Source organism: Alexandromys fortis, unplaced genomic scaffold (genome assembly GCF_014885135.2).
Source record: "Alexandromys fortis isolate MF-2015 unplaced genomic scaffold, M_Fortis_MF-2015_v1.1 scaffold_55, whole genome shotgun sequence".
In the NCBI taxonomy this organism is placed as follows: domain Eukaryota; kingdom Metazoa; phylum Chordata; class Mammalia; order Rodentia; family Cricetidae; genus Alexandromys; species Alexandromys fortis.
Genome location: NW_026067936.1, coordinates 10709887 through 10730567, shown reverse-complemented (window position 1 = coordinate 10730567; position 20681 = coordinate 10709887). Strand labels below are relative to the sequence as shown.

Genomic DNA, 20681 nt, shown 5'->3' with positions numbered 1-20681 from the left:
TGTTCAGGAGCAAGCTGATTTCCTGTCTTAGCCCATCCACCCATGTGTCATGCATGTCTTAATCTTATCTTTCCCAGCGCTGAGAACAGACACCAGGGTTTAGGATGAAGCACCTCAGTCCAGTCCTGGCATGGGAGCAGGGCTCAGACACTCAGGCCTTTAGGGGATAATCTGCCTCATTGAAATTTTGCACAGTGGGATGGGAAAAGGAAGGAGATATGAGTCCCGAATAGCTACAGAAAGAAAAAAAAAAAAAAAAAAAAGACAGACAATCTTGCTTCTGCTACATTTCCCCCAAATCCAGACAATCACATTTCCTGTTTGTGAGTAAGAGCTAGCAGAACTTTCTCATTAGAAAAGTTATAATATACATTTGCTGACAGAAATGTGTCTTGGGTTTTTCTACCCCAAGAAGAGGTGCTTCCATAGAATGAGGATGTCACACCAGCTGAGGTGTAACTCTAACATGCTAAGGCAGCCTAGGAGAAGAGCAGGAGAGGATGCGCACAGAGCATGCCCAAGGGGTGAAAGGTCCTAAACACCACCATGACATCCACAAGGGAAGAAAACCTCAAGCTCCTTTTTGGGAACATGCCTAACAGGACACATCCACATATTATACTTCAACGGTTAATACGGAATAGGGGTGGGCAATGACGGCCTTCCTTCATGTTTTAATTAGTAAACATTTGCACAAACATCTACTGTGTACGTGTATGCATACATGTGTAGGCATGTAAATGAGACACCACGATATCTGACGTTCCAGGGTCCTCAGTGGACAGGAAGGATATAAATATCTAACTTGTGACTCATTAGTCAGAGAATCAGAAGCCTTTCAACATACTTTGTGTGTGTGTGTTTGTGTGTCTGTCTGTGTACACACACATGTGTTAGCTGCATCAGCTAGTAAGCCTCAGAGATCCTCTGATCTTTGCGTCCTTAGTGACCAGGATTGAAACCCAAGCCTTTATGCTTGTCCAGGAAGTACTACATGAGAGAGCCATCTGGTCAACCCTCAACACCTGTTTGAATGTAGCCTCCTTCTACCCTGTCCCCAAGCCAGTGCACTTCTAACTGCGGAGGGTGACACAAGGAGGTAGCTTGTCATGTTCATGAGGGATGAACTTCCCCAGCCCCTGGGAAGGGTCTACTTCTAGCACAAAGCAGCACCAGGACTAAAGGCCTTGTTTGAGCCTTTCAAATCCTGGCAACTGACTCGGGTCTGCTTTGCAGACTCTGCAGATCGGAAGCCCGTCTGTCGAGGACTGCTTTGTTACCTCCATCGCTGCAGGTCCTGGAGTCAGAGGCGAGGCTGTCCGTGGAGCCCGTGGTGAAGCTGACGTGGGCCCCCCTGAAGGATGGGCTGAGGCTTTCTGCGGAACTCTGGCTCACTTTTTCCAAGTCAGAGCTGCTCTTGTTCATTTTTAACAGGTGCCTGGAGAGGGAACAAACAATGGGCGTGAGGACGTGAGGTTCAGCTGGTTTCCAGTGAGAGACCTGCTGATGGGTCCCAGGTCTCCCAAGCTCTCAAAAACCGCCCAGCACCAGGAAGTTATACACAAAATAATCCGGGGGGGAAAGGAACAGGGGTTCTTATGAAATAGTATGCACAGGAATACTGTTTGCTGAGACCGCCTGGGAGAAGAGTGAATGAATTCAGACAAGCTCCAATGTCCCATCTTGGGAGGAGATGGCTTTCCATCTGATCCCGTCTGCCATCAATGCCATCTAAAATATCTGGGAAATGTGGCTTTAAAAAAAAAAAAACTGGGGGCAGCGGCACCCAGTCCACTTCAGAGTGACGCATGGAGATTGTATAGAGAGTTGCAGAAACCGGATGCTTTTGCAAGCCCTGGACTGAATTGCAAACTAGGCCTAAAACCGTGGGCAACCTTTGTGCTCTTCTGCCGCGGCTTCGGTGGTCTGCTCCTTGGACCCAAGGAAAAGCTTCTTTAAATTTTAACCAGACTTCCCGTGAAACACTTAAGCGGAATTAAACTACCCCTTAAGCCCAAACTGCCCTTTGGCTTCCTATGAGATGGTTTGTTCTATGACTTAGATAGCATTACCGACATATAAGCAACGGGAATTCCAACTGTAAGGAACAAAGACCTTGCCTCAAAACAAGCAGCACCAGGTCAAGTGTTCAGGTCACTGAGCCCTCCTTCCTTCCCTAAGAGCCACATGACAAGTCACTTGTCACCTGACAGTTGCACCGTGAAGTGAGACAGACCCACCATCAGTCCAGTTCTTCCCCATTTGCCTGAATGGAGGATACGCCTTGAAGGCCTCTCTGTCTCACTATGGTGGACCACACTGCAATATCTGCTGCAGGAAACTTTCAGTGCGGTATTGATTAGGCAGCAGAACTAACTGCCCTACTTAATATCCATGACCTTATAGCATTGACAGATGCTTTTTTTGTGTGTGTGTGGCGGGATTGTCTTGCTTTTATTCGAAAGGTTTAGAGAAAGCTTGTGCGAGATCATAGCAAAAGCTCACTGGAAATCATGTAGCTCCCAACCTCGAGACCTGTATTAACATTTATTTTAAAGCCTTCAAATATTGTTAGCATGACGGTAATGGGAAGAGTAGATCTTAACATTTTAGAACCATGTCAAGATCTGGAAAACAAGACAAGACTAACCAAGAAATAAAAGAAAACAAAAACAGCAACATAACAATGACGTCTTCATGCTGTGGGAGTAATGGTCTTTATTTAAGCCTCGGCAAGATTAATAATATATTTTCCTCATCAGATATTTCAGCAGCAACATCATGGTTTATAGAGCATAAGCAGCCTCCAAAGCTTGTCTGTTTGAAGGCTTTGGCCCTTTGTGTAGCAGAGTGTGAAAGTGGAGACTTTGGGGAGGTGACTGTTGGCTTTGGATCTCTGACATCATGGATGGATTTAATATAAATTCAGATCCTAATGGGGTTTGGCGAGGCAATGGAGCACTTGGGAGATGAAGCCTGGCTGAAGGAAGCAGGCCATAGGGGACACATCCTTGAAAGGTATGCTTTATATCCAGCCCTTTCTCCTTCTAGCTCTTTCTCCTTCTAAGCATTCTGTCCCCAGGCTACCATGAAGTGAAGCGTCGCTCCGCTTCCCTGGCACCAACCAAAACATACTACCTTGTCCCAGACCCGGAAACAATGGATCCAAGTCATCAGGGACTAAAACCTTTCCTCCTTCATGTTGGTTTTCTCAAGTATTTAGTCACTGTGATGGGATGCGAACAGAAATGGTTTTCTCAGAAGTCACAAGATAAAGCTTTGACAAGGACAGCTCGGAGAAGGTTTTGCCCAGTCCCCAGACCTAGACAATCAGGGACGAGGGAGATGGCTCAGTGGATAAGAGTAATTGATCTGCAAGGATGAGGACTTGAGTTTGAATTCTTATCACCTCCATAAAAGGCAGGTGTCACTGGGGAAGGCAAAGAAGAGGGATCCTGCAAGCTTGCTGGTTATATAGCCCAGTGAAAGTGGGAGCTTCTGTTTTAGTGATAGATTCTGTTGGTGTAGGAGGTCCTTCTATTTGTGTGTTGCTTTCAATGGTTAATGAATAAAGAAACTGCCTTGGCCTAGTTGATAGGGCGGAACTTAGGTAGGCAGAGAAAACAGAACTAAATGCTGGGAGGAAGAAGGGCAGAGTCAGAGAAGCCATGGATCCTCTGCCTGAGATGGATGCTGGTTAGGTTAGCATCTCCAGTAAGCCACTGCCACGTGGTGATACACAGATTAACGGAGATGGGTTAAACTAACAATTAGCCAATAAGAAATTAGAGCTAATGGCCAAGCAGTGTTTTAATTAATACAGTTTCTGTGTGGTTATTTTGAGTGTAAGCTAGCCAGCTGGGCAGACGGGACCAACAAGCAGCCCATCCCCTTACAACACTCTGTCTTGGGGAGTAAGGCAGAAAGCAACAGAAGAAGAAACCTGGCTTCCTCAGGCCTCTGCATGACTAAGTGGGCACTTGTACCTACACACACACACACACACACGCACGTACATGCACACACACAGATATTAACAAACAGCGAGAGAGCAGGGTGGTGGTGGTGCACATCTTTAATCCCAGCACTCGGGAGACAGAGGCAGGTGGATCTCTGTGACCTTGAGGCCAGCCTGGTCCATAAAGCAAGTTCCAGGACAGTCGGGGCTACACAGAGAGATCCTGTCTCGCAAAATCAAAAAAGAGAGGTGGGGGAGAGAGAGAAGAAAGGGAGAGAGAGAATCACTAAGGCAGAAACTAGAGCACCCTGATTCCTGAGCTGGCACTGTGCCTACTCCACACACTGAGGAAACACTTGTGTATAAATAAACAAATTTAAGAGACTCACAAATTCACCTATGTGTGAACACACACATATGCAGGTGTGCCAAGTTTGAAAGAAAAGGGAGCACGTAGGTACTGGATGCCAATCTTCTTACGAAAGCAGGACCAAGAATGATGCTTCTACACAAAGCAGGACAAAGGATGCTTCTATACAAAGCAGGACTAATGATGCTTATTAGAAATCGGGACCAAGAATGCTTCAACATGAAACATGAGCTTGTTGTGGGCTCTGGCAGACACGTTTCATTTACAATTTATCACCCATTGCTGAATTTTATTGACATGTAATTTAGGGGTTTCATATTTATATTCATTTAGAGGCCAGCCCACAATTTCTCTTTTTTCTTGTCTTTCTGTAAAGGTTAAATCAGAAGTACAGAATGAACCGAATCGTTTTTCTTCTTTTTCAATTATCTGGTGTCATTTTTAGAAGGCTTAAGCGGTTCTTGAAAGGTCACTGGAACTTCCCATACAGTCACCGAGGCCTTGCAGTGTAAATGACATCTGTAAAGAGTTCGCTCTGGTGATCACGGGACCGAGATATGACGTGAGTCTCACAGGTGTCAGAACTCGCCGTGTGTGACACACCCACGCTGGAGTGACGGGAGGAGGGCAAGCGAGTCTGAAACTTCGAACAACCGTCTGTGACGGGCACAGACAGTAAAGCGTTATCTCAAACTGTGCTTAAGCGTGATTTTTTGGGTGCTTAAAAATAAAACAGGGTATCTTTAAATCTATAAGCGGAAGCTATCAAGGAAAACGTTTCTGACCTTAGGTAAGAAAGTATGACTTAAATAGGAAAGGAAAGAAAAAAAATGTAGATGAATGGCTAGATCACTTCCCAGGCTTTGAAATTTCAAACTTCTGGGTGATGGAAGGGGCTGTACAGAAAGTGAAAAGCTGAGTCTTGGGGTGAACAAGCTACAAATCTGCCCCCCCATACGCCATAAGTTGATTCTGGAATACCCAAAGAAGGCCTAAGGAAAATGGCCAATGACTCCCTTGTAGTAGAGGGCAGCAGGATGGCTCAGAGGGTAGGGGTGAGGGCAATCAAGCCTTCCTGGAACTCACAAGGCAGAAGCAGAAAACTGGCTCCCCAAAGCTGTCCTGTGACCTCCACATGCATTCCACGGCAGGCACAGGCCCATACACATGTACTCAGTAAGTTTCAATTTTTTTTGAGACAATAGAAATGAACAAATAATTCATCAAACAGGACCCAAGAAGTCAGCCAATGCACAGAAAGATGGTCAGCCTCACTAAGTAAAAAGTTTGTAAGCCAAAGAAACTCTCAGTTCATCCAGTAGGATTAGCAATCAACATGCATTGTTTGAAGATGTAGGAGAAGGTGGGACCATAGACATACAGATACACACACACACACACACATATATATGTACATATATACAGACATACACCACCCACCGTCACCGCCACTGCCACCACCAGTTTAATGAATCCTGAAAATTAGTCCAATGTAACTCTGTGTCCACTTTGAGGTCTACATAAGAATAACCTTAAGTGAAGTTATTAAAATCGCTAGCAGAGAATCGGTGACTAAATCATTCTAGTGGTCACAACAATTATTACCAATAGTTCATTTCAACTAAGTAGAAATAACCAGAAAATATCTACAGGGAGCTTTTGTGAAAATCTGTTTTGTAAAACTTTTGTTTCAGGTGCACATTTATGTGTGTTGGATAAAATACTAAACGGTCCCTATGCGGTCCTCATCTTTTACAAAAGCTACTCTAGAATTCAGATCAACAGTTTTCCTAGGACAGCCACGCAGTGAGTGCTAGAGGCTCGAGGACCGTAGGGACAGGAACTGCTCAACTCTGCTGGCATCTGACATGGCAGGAAAACTGCCTCAGCCAGCCACTGAAGACAAGTGGGGACGCTTTCTAATAAGACGTTCTTTCCAGGAGGCTGCAGATATGCAACAGCCACCATCTCCTGTTCTAGAGGAGCCTTTTCTCCAGAAGAAATACAATGCGAATTATACACGTGACTTAAAATTTTCAAGTAGTCACATTTAAAAATATAAAAGATCAGTGCGACTAATTTCAGTGTTGCATTTTAGTGTAACGAACCAAAGGACTGTCACTTCAACAGGTAATCAATTTTTTTTTTCCTTTTCTTTTTCTTTTGACAAGGTTTTTATATAATAGCTTAGGCTGCCCTGGCACTTGCTATACGGCCCACACTGGCATCAAACTCTTGGCAATCCTTCTACCTCAGCCTCCCAAGTGTTGAAATTACAAGTATGCAACCACCATACCCAGCGAATACAAAAGGAGAAAATTAATGAGTCACTTTAAGTTCTTTTTTCATTCTAAGTCTTCAACATCCTCCATGTACTTATAACCCAGTGAAAGCGCTAACTACACTTTAAGCTAGGAGCCACCGTGCTACGGAGTGAACACTTAGAGACAACTCTCATTTATGTACAAGAACGTTGAGGACAGACAGAACTCTCCATCAGGAAAGGGACACAGAAACCGTGGTCCAGTCTTCTGGTGGAATAAAATACGGCTGTCAAAAACAAGTGAACAGGATTATGTGCAAACATATAAAATTTTCACGATGCTAAAAGATGGAGAGCAGTTTGGACCGAGGCGCAAGTGCAGTGTGATACCATCCGCAGACTTTCAAAACATTTAACGATGGGCTTATTCTTTAAAGCATCTAATAAAATGTAAATGATGTTTGTCGGCTTTAAGGCAGTAACTGTGCTCGGTGGGAAGAGTTGAAGTGGGAACTGGATGGGGAGGACTCTTCCGTGGTAGAGTTTAGCCAAGTTCTACTAAAATAAACCTAGGACGGAGGGAGCAGGTCAGTGGTGTAGTGTGTGCTTCATGCACTCCCAACACCACACAAGTAAACAAAGCAAACGAAAAACAGTTACTATTTGAAAAATCCTAGGGGAAGAACCTGAGTATCAGTTAAATTGCTACTTGAATTTCACTGTATGCTTCCTTTGGGTGTGTATGGGGGACAGGACCCACTGGGGCCTGAATGGAAGGCAAGGACCTGGTACGACCTGGAGAAGCATCATCCATCCAACTCCCTGAGGAAACCGCAGGCTCAGAGATTGTTGGTTCCCCCTCAAGAGAGCCTGCGGATAGAAAGCGGTGCATCTCAGGTCTTAGTCCTTGTGAATCGGTGCCGTATGATGGGGAAGCCATCTCTATAGAGTCTCACCCAGTGGACACAGAGCACATCTTTTCTTGTCTGTGGTTTCGGGATAAACTCTCAGTATATGTGTGTATGCACACTTCGGAAAGGACAGAGGTACCCAACCGGAGACTGGGTAGTATTCACATCTGAGGCACAAGCAGAATTCGTGACTTCTGAAGATCAGAATATTGCTTCCTACTGGTAAATCTCATCTCATGCAGTTGGATTCCCATAAATAATTCAGGAAGCCTTGGGAGTGCTTGGATATACATAAGGACATACTTTCTGATATACACTGGGGCGGGATGGGGATCCACTAAAAAAAATAGTAAAATGTTAGGAAGGGTCAGGAATGCACAGGTAAACCACTTGCCTATGTGCACGAGGCCCTGAGCTTCATCCTCACTGCTGCCAATCATAAAATCAGCAGCCGAATCCCAAAGCGAAGACTCTCACGGAACAGCATCCACAACTTCCACCCTGGAAACCTGGGCCATCTGCCCTCTTTGAGGATTGCCACTTTAATCAGGGAACAAGCCAAAACCACATCAAATTTTAAAATGAAAGGCAAGCTTGCCATCAAAGCCCAGACTTATAATCAAGATGGTTTTGATTCTCCAGTCTGTGTGTGCAACAGACTTCTTAAGACTCTCTGAGAAGGGCTTAGAGTCCCAAAGGCGGCCTCTGAACCTCAGCGGAGCGCTCTGTCAGACGTAAGGCCAAGTGACAACAGGAGAAATCTAACGATGTATCACAAGGCTATACTTATAACAACAAGTCAATTTGTTTTGTTTTCCACGGAGCCGGTGCAAACCTTCTATAAAATGAAATCTGACATCCTATGCCTTAAGGAAGTAATTTCAATGGACAAAACCCCCATACATTTAGCCTTTTCTCTTCGGTGGGTAAACAGATCCCATGATGTCTGCTCCGTCCTGTGACACACGACCTATTCTTGCTTAGACTTCCTTTCCTGTCGCCCACTGTTGATTGTGTGCAGGGTCACAGGAGATCTGTGTGCAACACACAACTCGGTGACACAGCGTCTTTCCACACCTCGCTCTGCAGCTGCTACCAGGCGCTTTTAGAATGGCTTTTCCCTCCATTGTCCTGAGTGAAGTTTCGCAAGAGTGCTCTCTATGCTACACTGGAAGAAGGCTGGGGGGTGGGGTGGAGGGGGAGGATCAGCCGGAAGTGCCATCTGCCAGACTTCCTCATTCATAGGAAGAAGCCTCATCTAAAAATACCGCCCCCCGCCCCCCAGAACCTCCAGAATGAGAGTTTTCCAAATGGCTGCATGCTTCATGGAGGCCATGTGCCCGTGTGCAGCTTGAGGCCACATCTCCCGTTATACACAGCTGCGGGAACCGGCTGGTGATGGGCGCAGTTAACAGTGTGACGGAAGCACACTGTCATTCTCTCGGCTGGATTTAGTTCAGCTCCGAGACACTTACAGAAGAGCTTCCTGCCTCTGCAGCTAAAGATCCAAAATTACAAAAACACCTGCATCAGAGTTTGAAGCAAACTCTTTCAATTTTGATAAACACACCACCAAGTGTCGGAACCCATTACGTCTAATAATAAGTTTAGTGATAATGTAAAAACTTCAGAACTAACATTCATGCTCCAGAAGTGGAAACCCACTGAACACTTCTACACACCTTTCGAGATCACTAAGCCGAGGTCAAGCACTGCTTTCAGATTCGAACAGTCAGTCCCTAGGAACAACAAACAGCTCTTACCATCCTAGCCTCCTGCTCGAGGTGCCGTCCTCATCACGGTGGCCTCTTGAGCCCCCTGACTGGCCAGCCAGTGATTTCGGGGTTGCATGGAGCAAACCGAGGTGAAGGGCCAGCTCCAGAGGCGGTCCAGCGTGCTTCCTTACACAGCTGTGGGTCCCCAGCTCCGGGCTCTGTGACTCCCTCAGTTCCTCTCTGACTTTTCTATGAAATGCACTTCCTGCAGGAGCACAGGAAAGCAGGGACGGCACTGCCTCTGACTCGCGCCTTTAATCACCAATTGTCTCATTTGGGCCGGCTCTAAAAATACATTACATTTCTCTCCTTACTTTCTAGTACCGAGCCTCTCTCTGAACGTTCATAGAGAGATTCATATTGGATTGATGACTAGGGCGAACACCCCTCTTTGAGTTTCTCCCACACGTCCGTATTCATTGCAACCTGTCCTCCTTGCTGTCTAGCTGCAGCAGCTGTCCTAGGATCTCCGACACTACATACACATTGTCTGCTCTGTGCTGAACGTCGTGTTAGGGGCTGGAGGATGTAATGGTGAGAGGAACTGACACAATCCCTGCGCTTCCAACCTGCAAATGGGTAGGGAAATATTTAAGCTCTTTTAGGGAGAATGCAAGCCACGTCTTCAGGAAGTCTTGCAATCCTGGCTTAAACTCCTTTTATGGATCGATGCTATCTTCACGACAGCTGAATGCAGGATCCGACACTGAGTGCCCACAGGGCTCCTTTATCTTGTTTGCCATATTTTTGTCACTTGTTTGTGCAGAAAAACAAATCACACACTTTCTTTGATAATCTCATTTTGAAATATTCTCCACTAGTATCTACATACACATTAAAAAACCCACTAGGAGGGAGAACTGGGTAGTCTGGAACATATCTGCAACCATGGTGCTGGGCAGTGGGTGGAAAGTGGATCCCAGAGCTGAAGGCATCTAGACCAGTGGTCCTCAACCTTCCTAACACTGTGACCCTTTAATATATAGCTCCTCACGTTGTGGTCACCCTCAACCATAAAATTGTCTCACTGTTACTTCACAACTGTAATTTTGCTACTGTTAGGAATTGTAGTGTAAATATCTGACTTGCAGGATATCTGATATGGGACCCAGTTGAGAACCGGTGATCTAGCTGAAGGGATAATGTGGTTTGAACTCCAAATGTCCTGACCTGCTCATCCTTTTAAACACTTGATCCTCGGGTGGCAAAGATGTTGGGGAAGGTTTAGAAGGTGTGGGCTGGTTTGAAGAAGTACATCACCGGAAGCAGGCTTTGAGAGTTTAAAGACTAAAACCCTTTCCAGTTAGCTTTCTCTGCTACATGTTTGTAGTTCACAATGAGAGCCCTTGACTGCCTGCTCCTGCCACCAAGCCTGCTGCCCCTGCTTCCACACCTACCATGATAGACTCTAACCCTCTGGAACCATAAGCTAAAACAAACTTTTCTTTTTCTTTTTTTTAACTCTTTTTTTGTTTTCCTATAAGTTGCCTTGGTCATGGTGTTTTAACATGGCAGCAGAAAAGTACCAAATATAGTAAGTTCAAGGTTCAGGGATAAACTGTCTCAAAATATAATAATAACAACAACAACAAATAATAATAATAATAAAGTGGAGAGTGGAAGAAGACTCCTAATATTAACCCCTGGCTTCCTGCACACATACACATATACACATTCTCCCTACGTACATACAGACACAGACACACACACACATATACACTTTTCCCTCCTCCCCAACACACATACAAATGTTATGGAATATTTGTAACTCCTAACTAGCTATTGGTCATTCAGCTTTTTATTACACTAAGGCGGGAGGGATGGGTAGGATTTCCAGGGAGAAAAAGGAAGAGGAGGAGGAATCTAGGCGTGTCAGAGAAGCCAGGAGACCTGGAGAGGACATAGGAGGTGCAAGATGGAAGAGACATAAAGTGATAGAACATAGATGAATAGAAATGGGTTAATATAAGTTATAAAAACTGCTTAAGAACAAGCCTAAGCTATAGGCTGAACTTTCATAATTAATAAGTCCCCATGTCATTACTTGTGAGCTGGTGGCGCAAAGAAATATCCAACTACATTTGACACTCTTACATGTGGTACAGCCACAAGGACAGAGAAGAGGTGCCAGCAGGTTCCACACACAGCAGTTGCATTCACAAGAGTTGGCTGCTGTTCATGTGGACTCTGCAAACCAGACTCAGCAACTTCCCAGGACTGGGGTGGTAAACATGGCTCCCACTCATACCCACCAGAGTAAAATAATAGAGTGAAGTCTTAAAAGACAGAGTAAAACAATTTTTTAAAAAGCCACATAAACACGGGAAATGCACAGGGAGTCTGGATCATGTAGGCTGCTTTGTTGACTTTGAACTTTTTGAGTGCTGGTAAGTGACCAACAGCTGCTGAAAGACACTGGATTAGGGAAGGGACTGCTGAATTAAACCAGCCTAGACACTTTAGAGATATCTTGGCTTCGACATGGAAGTTGAAGCATGTGTTGCACTGGAGGAGAGGTTATGCCTTTATTTCCACAGGAAACAAACAGCTTTGGATTCCTTCAAAGTTAATACAGATCAGATTTGACCAGCGGAGACCATCTGAGAATCATGGCTGCAGACATGAGAGAGGAAGTTAGAAAAAAAAACTACCAAACAGGTGATGTGTATGCTGATCCTTCTGCATGGGAATAGATCTGAGACTGGATGAGACAGGAAAAATCTTGTCTACAGAGTCCTCATGACTTATTATTACCTACCATCTTTTCATGACATGGATGGAAATTTATGGTTTGGTTATACAATCCAAAACGATTTATAAAATTAACAGATGCCCTTTATCTGCTCAAACACACAACAACAACAACAACAACAAAATCTTTAGCCGACTTGTGTACACTGTATATTCCATACTTATGTTAATGCAGATAAATGCTACCTTTAAAAGTTTATGCATTTTCAGAACAAAAGAACCAGACACCAATGAAGACAAGTAGCCTCTCAGAATGCCTCTGTTGCACTTTCCTCAAAATTCTGTATCTAGAACAACTTCAAAGCTGCTAGCTGAGATGGTCCAGCCCCAAAGACTATCCACCCATGCTTCAGATAAGCCCTATACTTTCCCATTACACAGAGACTAAACAACTATTGCGGAGGGAGCAGGCCCTTTGGTCGTCCCTGCTAGCTTAATCTCCGCAATAACCACAAAGAAATTGTATTAATTAAATTACTGTTTGGCCCATAACCTCAAGCCTCTTATTGGCTAACTCTCACATCTTGATTCAACCCATTTCTAATAATCTGAATGTCACCGCAAGGTTGTGGCTTACAGGGAAAGATTTAGCATGTCTGACCTGGCAGCTTCATGGCAGCCTGGCTCCATCTGCTGCTTTCTTCCTCCCAGAATACAGTTCTGTCTTCTCCGCCTATCTAAGTTCTGCCCAATCAGGCCAAGCAGTTTCTTTATTGATGAACCAATGAAAGCAACACAAATACTGAAAGACCTCCTACACCAAAAACAACAACAACAAAATAATACAACCAGCTCTTCTAGTATTTGGCCATTATCCCAATTTTCTCAGGGTTACCTAAAGATGCCATCACCCCCAGGAAACAGGAAGCAGTCTAGAGAACACAATGTCCACACTGGATGTTTTGGGGTGGATGTGTTTTAGTTGTTCAATGTATTATGGATGTTTACCACTGTTTAGGAGTTGGTTGCAAGTTGTTGTTCATGGTCAGGGAAAATAACTAAACGAAGAAGATTAGATTTAGGGATCTCTTTCTGAAGTGAAAGGGGGGGGATATATTATTAAAAATGATAGGATAAAAGGGTAGATTATTGAATCTACTTTTAGACTAAAAAGGAACCAAGAAGTCTCAAATATTTAATACAGGCATGGTTGCAGAGCTGTGCCGTTGGCAGGGCCCGCTGGAACAGAGTGATTAGGAAACACTTCTTGACTCAGTTTTTCTGCCTCTGTTTCAATATCTCCCCAACATCCGGGAGAAGAATGCTTTCCTTAAAAAAGAATTACCCTTGCTTAGCAAAACATGCACGGGGCAGGAATGCTGAGCAACTTTTGTTTGAATGAAACTGTTATCTACAAAATACAATGGTCTCAAAATAACTTATATTTCAATACATTGTATAGTCTTTTTGGAAAATATGGGATTAGGCTGGTAACAAACCTAACAAGAATTTTTTATTATTTTTATTATTATTATTATTACTGTCTTTGGTGATTGTTTAAATTTTTTTCTTGTTTGCTTGCTTTGTTTTTTTGAGACAGGGTTTCTCTGTATAGCCTTGGCTGTCTTAAAACAGGTCTCTGTAGACCAGGCTGGCCTAGAACTCAGAGATCCACCTGCTTCTCCATTTGCTTCTGGGATGAAAGGCACGAGGCATCAATCCCAGGCTTCTTTATTTATTAATTGTTTAAAGACAGGGTCTGGTGTGTTCCTAGCTGACTTTCAGGTTGTGATGACCCTGAACTTGCCCTATTGGCGTTGTTTGGTGAAGATGTTCTAAGAGCTATTTTGCAAGGTCCCCAGTGCCAGCTGAACAGACTAAAAGGAACAGACTGCTCTGTGGTACTTTCCCCACTCGTTTGTTTGCACGAATAAGTATAGAAAAACCAGTTTCCTCTGCGGTCAGATGACCTCTGGTCCCCACCATGCTGGCTCATTCATTTGCATGTACAACCAATGCCTCTCTATTCTGATCAGATTTTACAGCCTTAAAAGGCCCTTTGGGCTCAATTTTGCATTTAGTGCAAACCATTTAAAAGTAAGAATACATCTTTTAAATAAAATAAAAATTGAAACAAAGCCATCATTAATTCAAGAGGAACTGTGGTAATGTTAAATGTCTATTTAATCTTTGCCCTAGTTTCTTTGACACACAACTCCTGAAGTTCTTAGATTTTCTAAGACTCTAAGGATCTTTTTATATACCAATAAGTTTTTTAATAGCTGATAGTATCTAGAGGAGTCCTAGGGCGGAAGATGGTCACAGGAACGAAGACCACGGCAGGATCAGAGGGTTGGGACTTTTAGCCTCATTTCCCAAGCTCTCAGGAATGGAGAGGGCTGAAGGTTAAATTGATCACTAATAGGGAATGCTTTAATCAATCATGGCTGTGTCATAAATCCAAGGGCTGGGGCTTAAGGAGCTTCCAGGGAACTGAACACATCTGTTTCCTGGGAGTGGTGACCAGAAAGGACACGGAAGCTCCGCACCCTGGCCAAGCACCTTGACCTATTATTACTCCACCTGGTATTCATCAGAAGCCTTTGGGAGATCTTTACAATAAACCTGCAAATGGACCTATTTCCTGAGTTGTTCTAGCAAATCAATCAAGCCTAGGGAAGGAATTATGGGAGCCCGATGCACAGCTCAGTCAGAAGCACAGGTCAAAAACAACCCCGGGGGCTTGTCATCAGGATCTGAAAGAGGGCAGAGGCAACCAGGGACTAAAACCTTAAACCACAGAAGCTGATACTGTCTCCAGGCAAGGAAGTGACAGGACAGGGCTGAATCAGAAGACGCCTTGCTCCAGTTCTCTGCATAACTAACTGCTTGGTGTGTGCAAAAAGGCCCATGCAATTGATTATAGAAGCCTTCTGTGTGCAGTGCTGACTGAGTGTATCAGACCAAGCGAGACTGGTTTTTCCTGCTGCTATACTTTGCAGCTGGAATCTCACCCACAGACTCAATGTCCCCCATAAACTCATATGCTGAGTCCCCAGCACAACTGTGCCCAGAGATGGCACCTAGAAGAAGAGACTGGCTTGTAGTGCTAACCCACTCGTGTGGGGGAGGGGCGGGGGGCTTCACCTGAGTTATTACTGTGAGACAATGGAAAGGTTAGCAGAGGTAGTGAAAGGGTATGCTTGTTGGCAGGCCCTTCCTCACTATCACCCTGCTTCCTGCTTCCTGGCTGATGGGGGTGAGCAGGCTACTCTGCCGGGACATTCTGAATTACCCCAGGCCCAAAGCAAAGGAGCTAGCTCACCATCTTCAAAATCTTCTGAAGCATGAGCCAAAATGAATCCTCCTACCCTCTCTCTACTGAGTTCTTTTCTGAGGTATTTTGTCATTGACAATAAGCTGACTAGCATACTGATAGTCTCCGAGGAACACACAGACACACACACACACACACACACACACACACACACAGTGTTCGGGTTACTAGTTGCGTTCAGCCAATGATCAAAATGCTGAAACTGGTCAACAGAAATTCGCAGGTATCTGCCCTGACTCTACACTCCGCTGCTAAAAGACACAACATTAGTTAAAGATGGATCATTTGGGTTTCTAAGAGGCAGTCTTGTGTTTACGTCACAAGTGTGTGCTTTCTCATAGGTGTGTTGGGCTGCCAGGTCCTGGAGCCTCCTGGGATGAGATTTCAGGGAAGACTGAAGATGGGGAGACACGGAATTGAGGCGGAAGGGTGAGTGCTGAAGAATTCAACTCCACTAAGAACACGTGTTCCAACCCACAGTCTGGAAAGTTTGTAAGAAAGAAGGAGGCTTCACTTTTCTGTTCACACATGAGGGGTGGCTGGGGAGAGGCGATGAAGACCGTTAAAAACAAGCAACTGCCGGTCACAGAGGGTACTCCCATGGCTGCCCTGTACATAGGCTGGGCCTTCGGGAGCCTGTGGAGAACAGCAGCCATGCAAGCAATTGACTAACCTCCTGAATGAGTTTCCGGGTCACCTCAGAGGCCACCCGTGTGGTAGTTTAGCCCAAGCATGGGGATTTCCCAACATTACTAGCTATGGTTTAGGGGGAAAAATGTACTTAGTTTCTTTGCTTTATCTTCCCATTTATAATGTAAAAAATGAACATTTGTCTTTAAGGATGCTGGGAAGGTTCTAGGGTTAGTATTTACAAAGTTCTACGAATAATCCGTGCATACAGAAAGTGCTAGTTGGATGGATGGACAGACAGAGGAATAGAAGACAGGATGGACAAATGGAGAGATAACCAAGCGATGACACCAGCGACCTCCAGTAAATCAAGCCGTGTCTTTGCCACTACAAAATCAGAAGGGTGAGCGGCTTCACTCTACCTTCCTGCCTTTTTTCTCCCTTATGGCATTTTCAGGGAGTCTAGAGGGGAAAGGATAACCAAGTCGACACATTTAAATTTTAAATAAACCACAAAGAGCTAATTTGTTCAGACCTCGTTTTGAATCTATGTGTTAAACATTTAGATCATTTAGAGCATAGCTCCAGATGGAGACATCAAGACAGCTCCCAGCCAATCAAGTTACTCAACTCATTGTCCCCAGCCAATCAAGTTACACAACTCATTGCCACCCCCTGCCAGTCAAGCTACTCAACGCATTGCCCTCAGCCAACCAGATTACTTAACTCATTGTCCCCAGCCAATCAGGTTACTCGACTCATTGCCTGGCTTTCAGCATAGGAATCTGTAGGAAAAGAGCAGCCCTTATTGGATTATCCCATTGTTTGCAGACGAGAAGCTCCTTAGAATACCTCAGGCTCCCTAGGACAAAAATCATCCTCTGCACACTCGTCCTCATGAGCCAGCAAATCCTTCTAGTGGCTGACTCAACCTCCTGTCTCCATGTGAGTCACTTTGGTTGGCGCATTAGTCATCTACCCACCTGCGAAGATTCCCAAGGCCTGGTGGTAATATTTTTCTTCCTAAGCTATTGGCTTTGGTGAGTCTGGTTTCAGACCTCTCACACTCTTGTCTTTGGATGACAAGTAGTTCCAGTCCACTCTCCTGATGATGCACCTGTACCCAACTATCGGTCTTAAGAAACCAGTGTCTCTTTACAGCAGACCCCGTTTCTACTGCCCTCGCTTGGAAGGCTGCTTGGAGCAACGCTGATAGGACGAACTCTTCCCCTTCTTCATGCTGCTCCAGGCTGCGATCCCAGAGGGGTCAGAACTACTCACAGGCTCTTTTGACGCCCCCTGGTCAGTTCCTCAATAGCTCCATTTCCCTACCGTCAGCCTTGGCTACAACCACTATCAGTCTGGATTACTCCAAACACCTGCCATCTTTGCTCCTGCCAAGTACTTTTCTAGAAAAATGCAGCAATCATCTAGGGCCACAATTGATTCAGGATAGGTCCCCCCAGGAACTGAGATTTCACCCTAAGGTTGATATGAATTCTTGAGCCACAACAAATAGATGAAATAGTGTTGTCAAAGCTGGAAATCTCAGTTTTTTTTTTAATTTAAAAAGTTATTAGAACATGGTGGTGATTGAGACTATGGAACTTATTTGAACACATATGTTCAGACAATATTCATCAAGGCGGCAAGACCATTTGATGGAAAAAGGCAGTCATTCCAGTGAGTGGTGTTAGATTAGAATATTGAATAGATTTGGATTCTAATCAATGAAAACTAACCCAATATGGATCAAAGACCCAAATATAAAGCCCAACGCCATCACATTGCTAGAAGGAAATGGGACCAAAGCTTCATGACATTGCATTTGGCACTGACTTCTGGGAATTGAACCAAGAGATGCACAGGGGAAAACAGTAGGTTGGACTGCACCAAAATGAAAAGCTTTCCTCCATCGGCGGGCACACTCAACATAGGGGGAGTGCAAACACTACGTCTAATAAGGATTCAACACACAGTGCACATGGGCTTCCACAACTCAGTAGTAATTGTGACAAAAGTAACAACAACGGAAGTTTAAAATGGGGAAAGACCTCAAACAGACATTCCTCCAGAGTTTAGAATAGCCAGAAAACACATGGAAAGGTTTTTTTTTAAACATCAGTAATCATGAATCATGAAAGAAATGGCAATCAAAATCACGATGAAGGGCTACTTCATGCTCATAAGAAGAGCTACTATATATATATCAAACAATCCCCAGGAAGTAACACGTTTTAGAGAGAATACGGGGAAACCCGAGCCCTTGTTTACCACCGGTGAAAATAATGGTGGTACAACATTTGTAAGACAGCACTGGGTGGCAGCTACTCCAAAAAGATTTTTTTTAATCAGATACAAAATGATTCAGCTATTCGAACTCCTGGCTATATACTCTCTCCCACCCAACCCCTGAAATCAAAGACAGGGCACAGGAGGCTATGAACGAAGGAACATTATTCACAACCGCTATAAAAGTGGAAGCCATCCAAGTGTCCATTAACAGACGAATGGACAAGGTACAGGACACAGCAGAATATTAAGCCTTAAGAGGAAATTCTGCCCAAGCATGACATGGATGAAACTTGAAGATGTTGTGCCAAGGGCAATAGCCCGTCACAAAAAGACATCTAGCACGTGACCCCACTTACACGAAATATCTAACGCAGAATCAGAAGCAGAAAATTGAATGGTTGCTGTCAGGGGTAAGGGAAAGTGGTGGGTTATTGTTTGATGTGCAGTTTCGGCTTTGCAAGATGAAAAGAATTCTGGAGATCAACTGTACAGCTATGTGAATGGGTAGTCAACTCTCAACCCACGGGTTCCGTTTCTGCAGGCCTAGCCAGCCATGGGGAGACGGTATTTAAGAAACTGTGGTTTCTGTTGAGAATATTCACAACTTTGTTTCCTACCAATACCATTGTTTTCCACACACTCCAGTACAACAACTCTTGACAAACCATTTACACTGTGTGGGTTGTTCAGATAACGCTACTGATGATTTAGGGTAACTGAGCATAAGTAAATGCTAAGGTGTGTGACAAGAGGCCTGAGCATCCAGGGAGGTTGGGATCCTTGGGTAGAATCCATTTCCTACGGATATGGAGGTGTATTGACTACTCATTTTTGCATGTAAAACTGGTTTCGGACTGCAATCTTTGAGCTAGGTGTAATTCACCCCAGCTTAAAAAAAAAAAAAAAAAAAAAAAAAAAAAAAAAAAAAAAAAAAAAAAAACACCTAAAAAGGTAAGAAAATTTTGGGAAGAGAAGCTGGGCCTGGGCCTGGAGTGCAGACCTGTAATCCCAGCAAGCTTTAAGATAGGCCTGGGCATGTGGTTCAGTGGTAGAGCAGTGGCTTAGTAGGTGCCAGGCTCTGGGTTCCCTCGCTGGAAACCTTCCCACAGCCCAGAGAGATACGGCCTGTTACACTGCTACTTTGTGCCTGCATTAATGCATATTAACTGCATTCTGCAATGTGTCCTCGGTCCTTCGATAGGTCCATCTAAGAGTCTGGACACATTTTTCCCTCACTGTTTTGGGCTTTCATTAAGCAGTTCTATGTTATACTCCGTGACATTTCACTTACCTGTTTCTCGAGAGATGACTATCTGAGATTGTTCAAACTTCCTGCTATTATAAACAATACTGCAACGGTTTTCCTTGTATATGTATGTCCCTTTACTGACCCCTGGGTGTACTTCTCAGGAATGAAGATTGTGTGGATATGGTATACTCTAATAGTTAATTTTATGAGATAACATCATACTACATTTCACGAAACATTTTACGAAAATAAAAGTCACTTCAGTCTCAACTTTTACCACGAGGACACAGATAGCTTTATTCCCCTTTACTAAAATCTGGTGATACCGGATGTATAAATCTGGTGTGTGGCAAGCTTGTTGTTTCTTAATTTTGCTTCTCTTTATTGCTATTGCCATACTTTTCCATCTTTGTGTGTACGTGTGTGTGTGTCTGCATGCGTGCACACGTGTGCACCTGTGGAACAGGTATGCTGTGATGTGCAAGTTGAGGTTTGGGAGCAACCTCAGGTCTCAGTCCTGGCCTTCTCTTTTCACTGAGACAGAGTCTTCTGTCCATGGCACACAGCAGGCTAGCCATCCCCCAAGCTTCTAGGGATTTTCCTATGTCTGCCTCCCATCTCACCATAGGAATGCTGGGATTACATACGCATACTATAGCATCTGACTTTCCGTGGTTCTAAGGATCTGAGCTCAAGACCTCATACCTGTGCAGCAAATGCTTTACCCACTGAGCCATCTCCCCACCGTCCTTTGAGTATCAGTAAGATGAAAGAACTCCACCGCCCCTGTACACTTTGTTTCCCCCCCCCCCCCATGGTCTACCCACATCTCTTGGCCCCTTAGCTACTGGTTTCCTCATTTGTCCCAGGTGCACTGTGACCATCTGACACCCTCTGTTTCTGTCTTTTGTCACCTTTCCATCTCCTACTCAGTAGCTCCCTGTGTGCGGTACCCTCCTCATTCAATAGAAACCCCCCCCCCCCAATTGTTATATAGCTTGTATGTTACAGCGAAGATTTTCCAATCCTCCTTTTGGTTTTCTCTCTCACACTGTCATTATCCCTGTGCGATCCATCTTTATAGATGATGATATAAAGCAGACTTTCAGTACGGTTTTAGTTTCATTCTTTTTCCTTATGGTAAACTAGTTTGCTAAAGTCATCTAAGAAACGGTCCATACTTTCCTCCACTAGTAAGTGGA

The 20681-nt window shown here is 44.4% G+C and overlaps 1 protein-coding gene across 2 annotated transcripts in view; it reads right to left on the bottom strand.

Annotated features, from left to right (window-relative positions):
* Prag1 (PEAK1 related, kinase-activating pseudokinase 1) overlaps positions 1 to 20681 on the bottom strand; it is a 54695-nt gene that overhangs the window by 15296 nt on the left and 18718 nt on the right. For both annotated transcript variants that reach the window (XM_050146859.1, XM_050146860.1), the window contains exon 4: positions 1281 to 1438. In XM_050146859.1, the coding sequence (XP_050002816.1) occupies positions 1281 to 1438 (158 nt within the window). The remainder of the gene's footprint in view (positions 1 to 1280; positions 1439 to 20681) is intronic.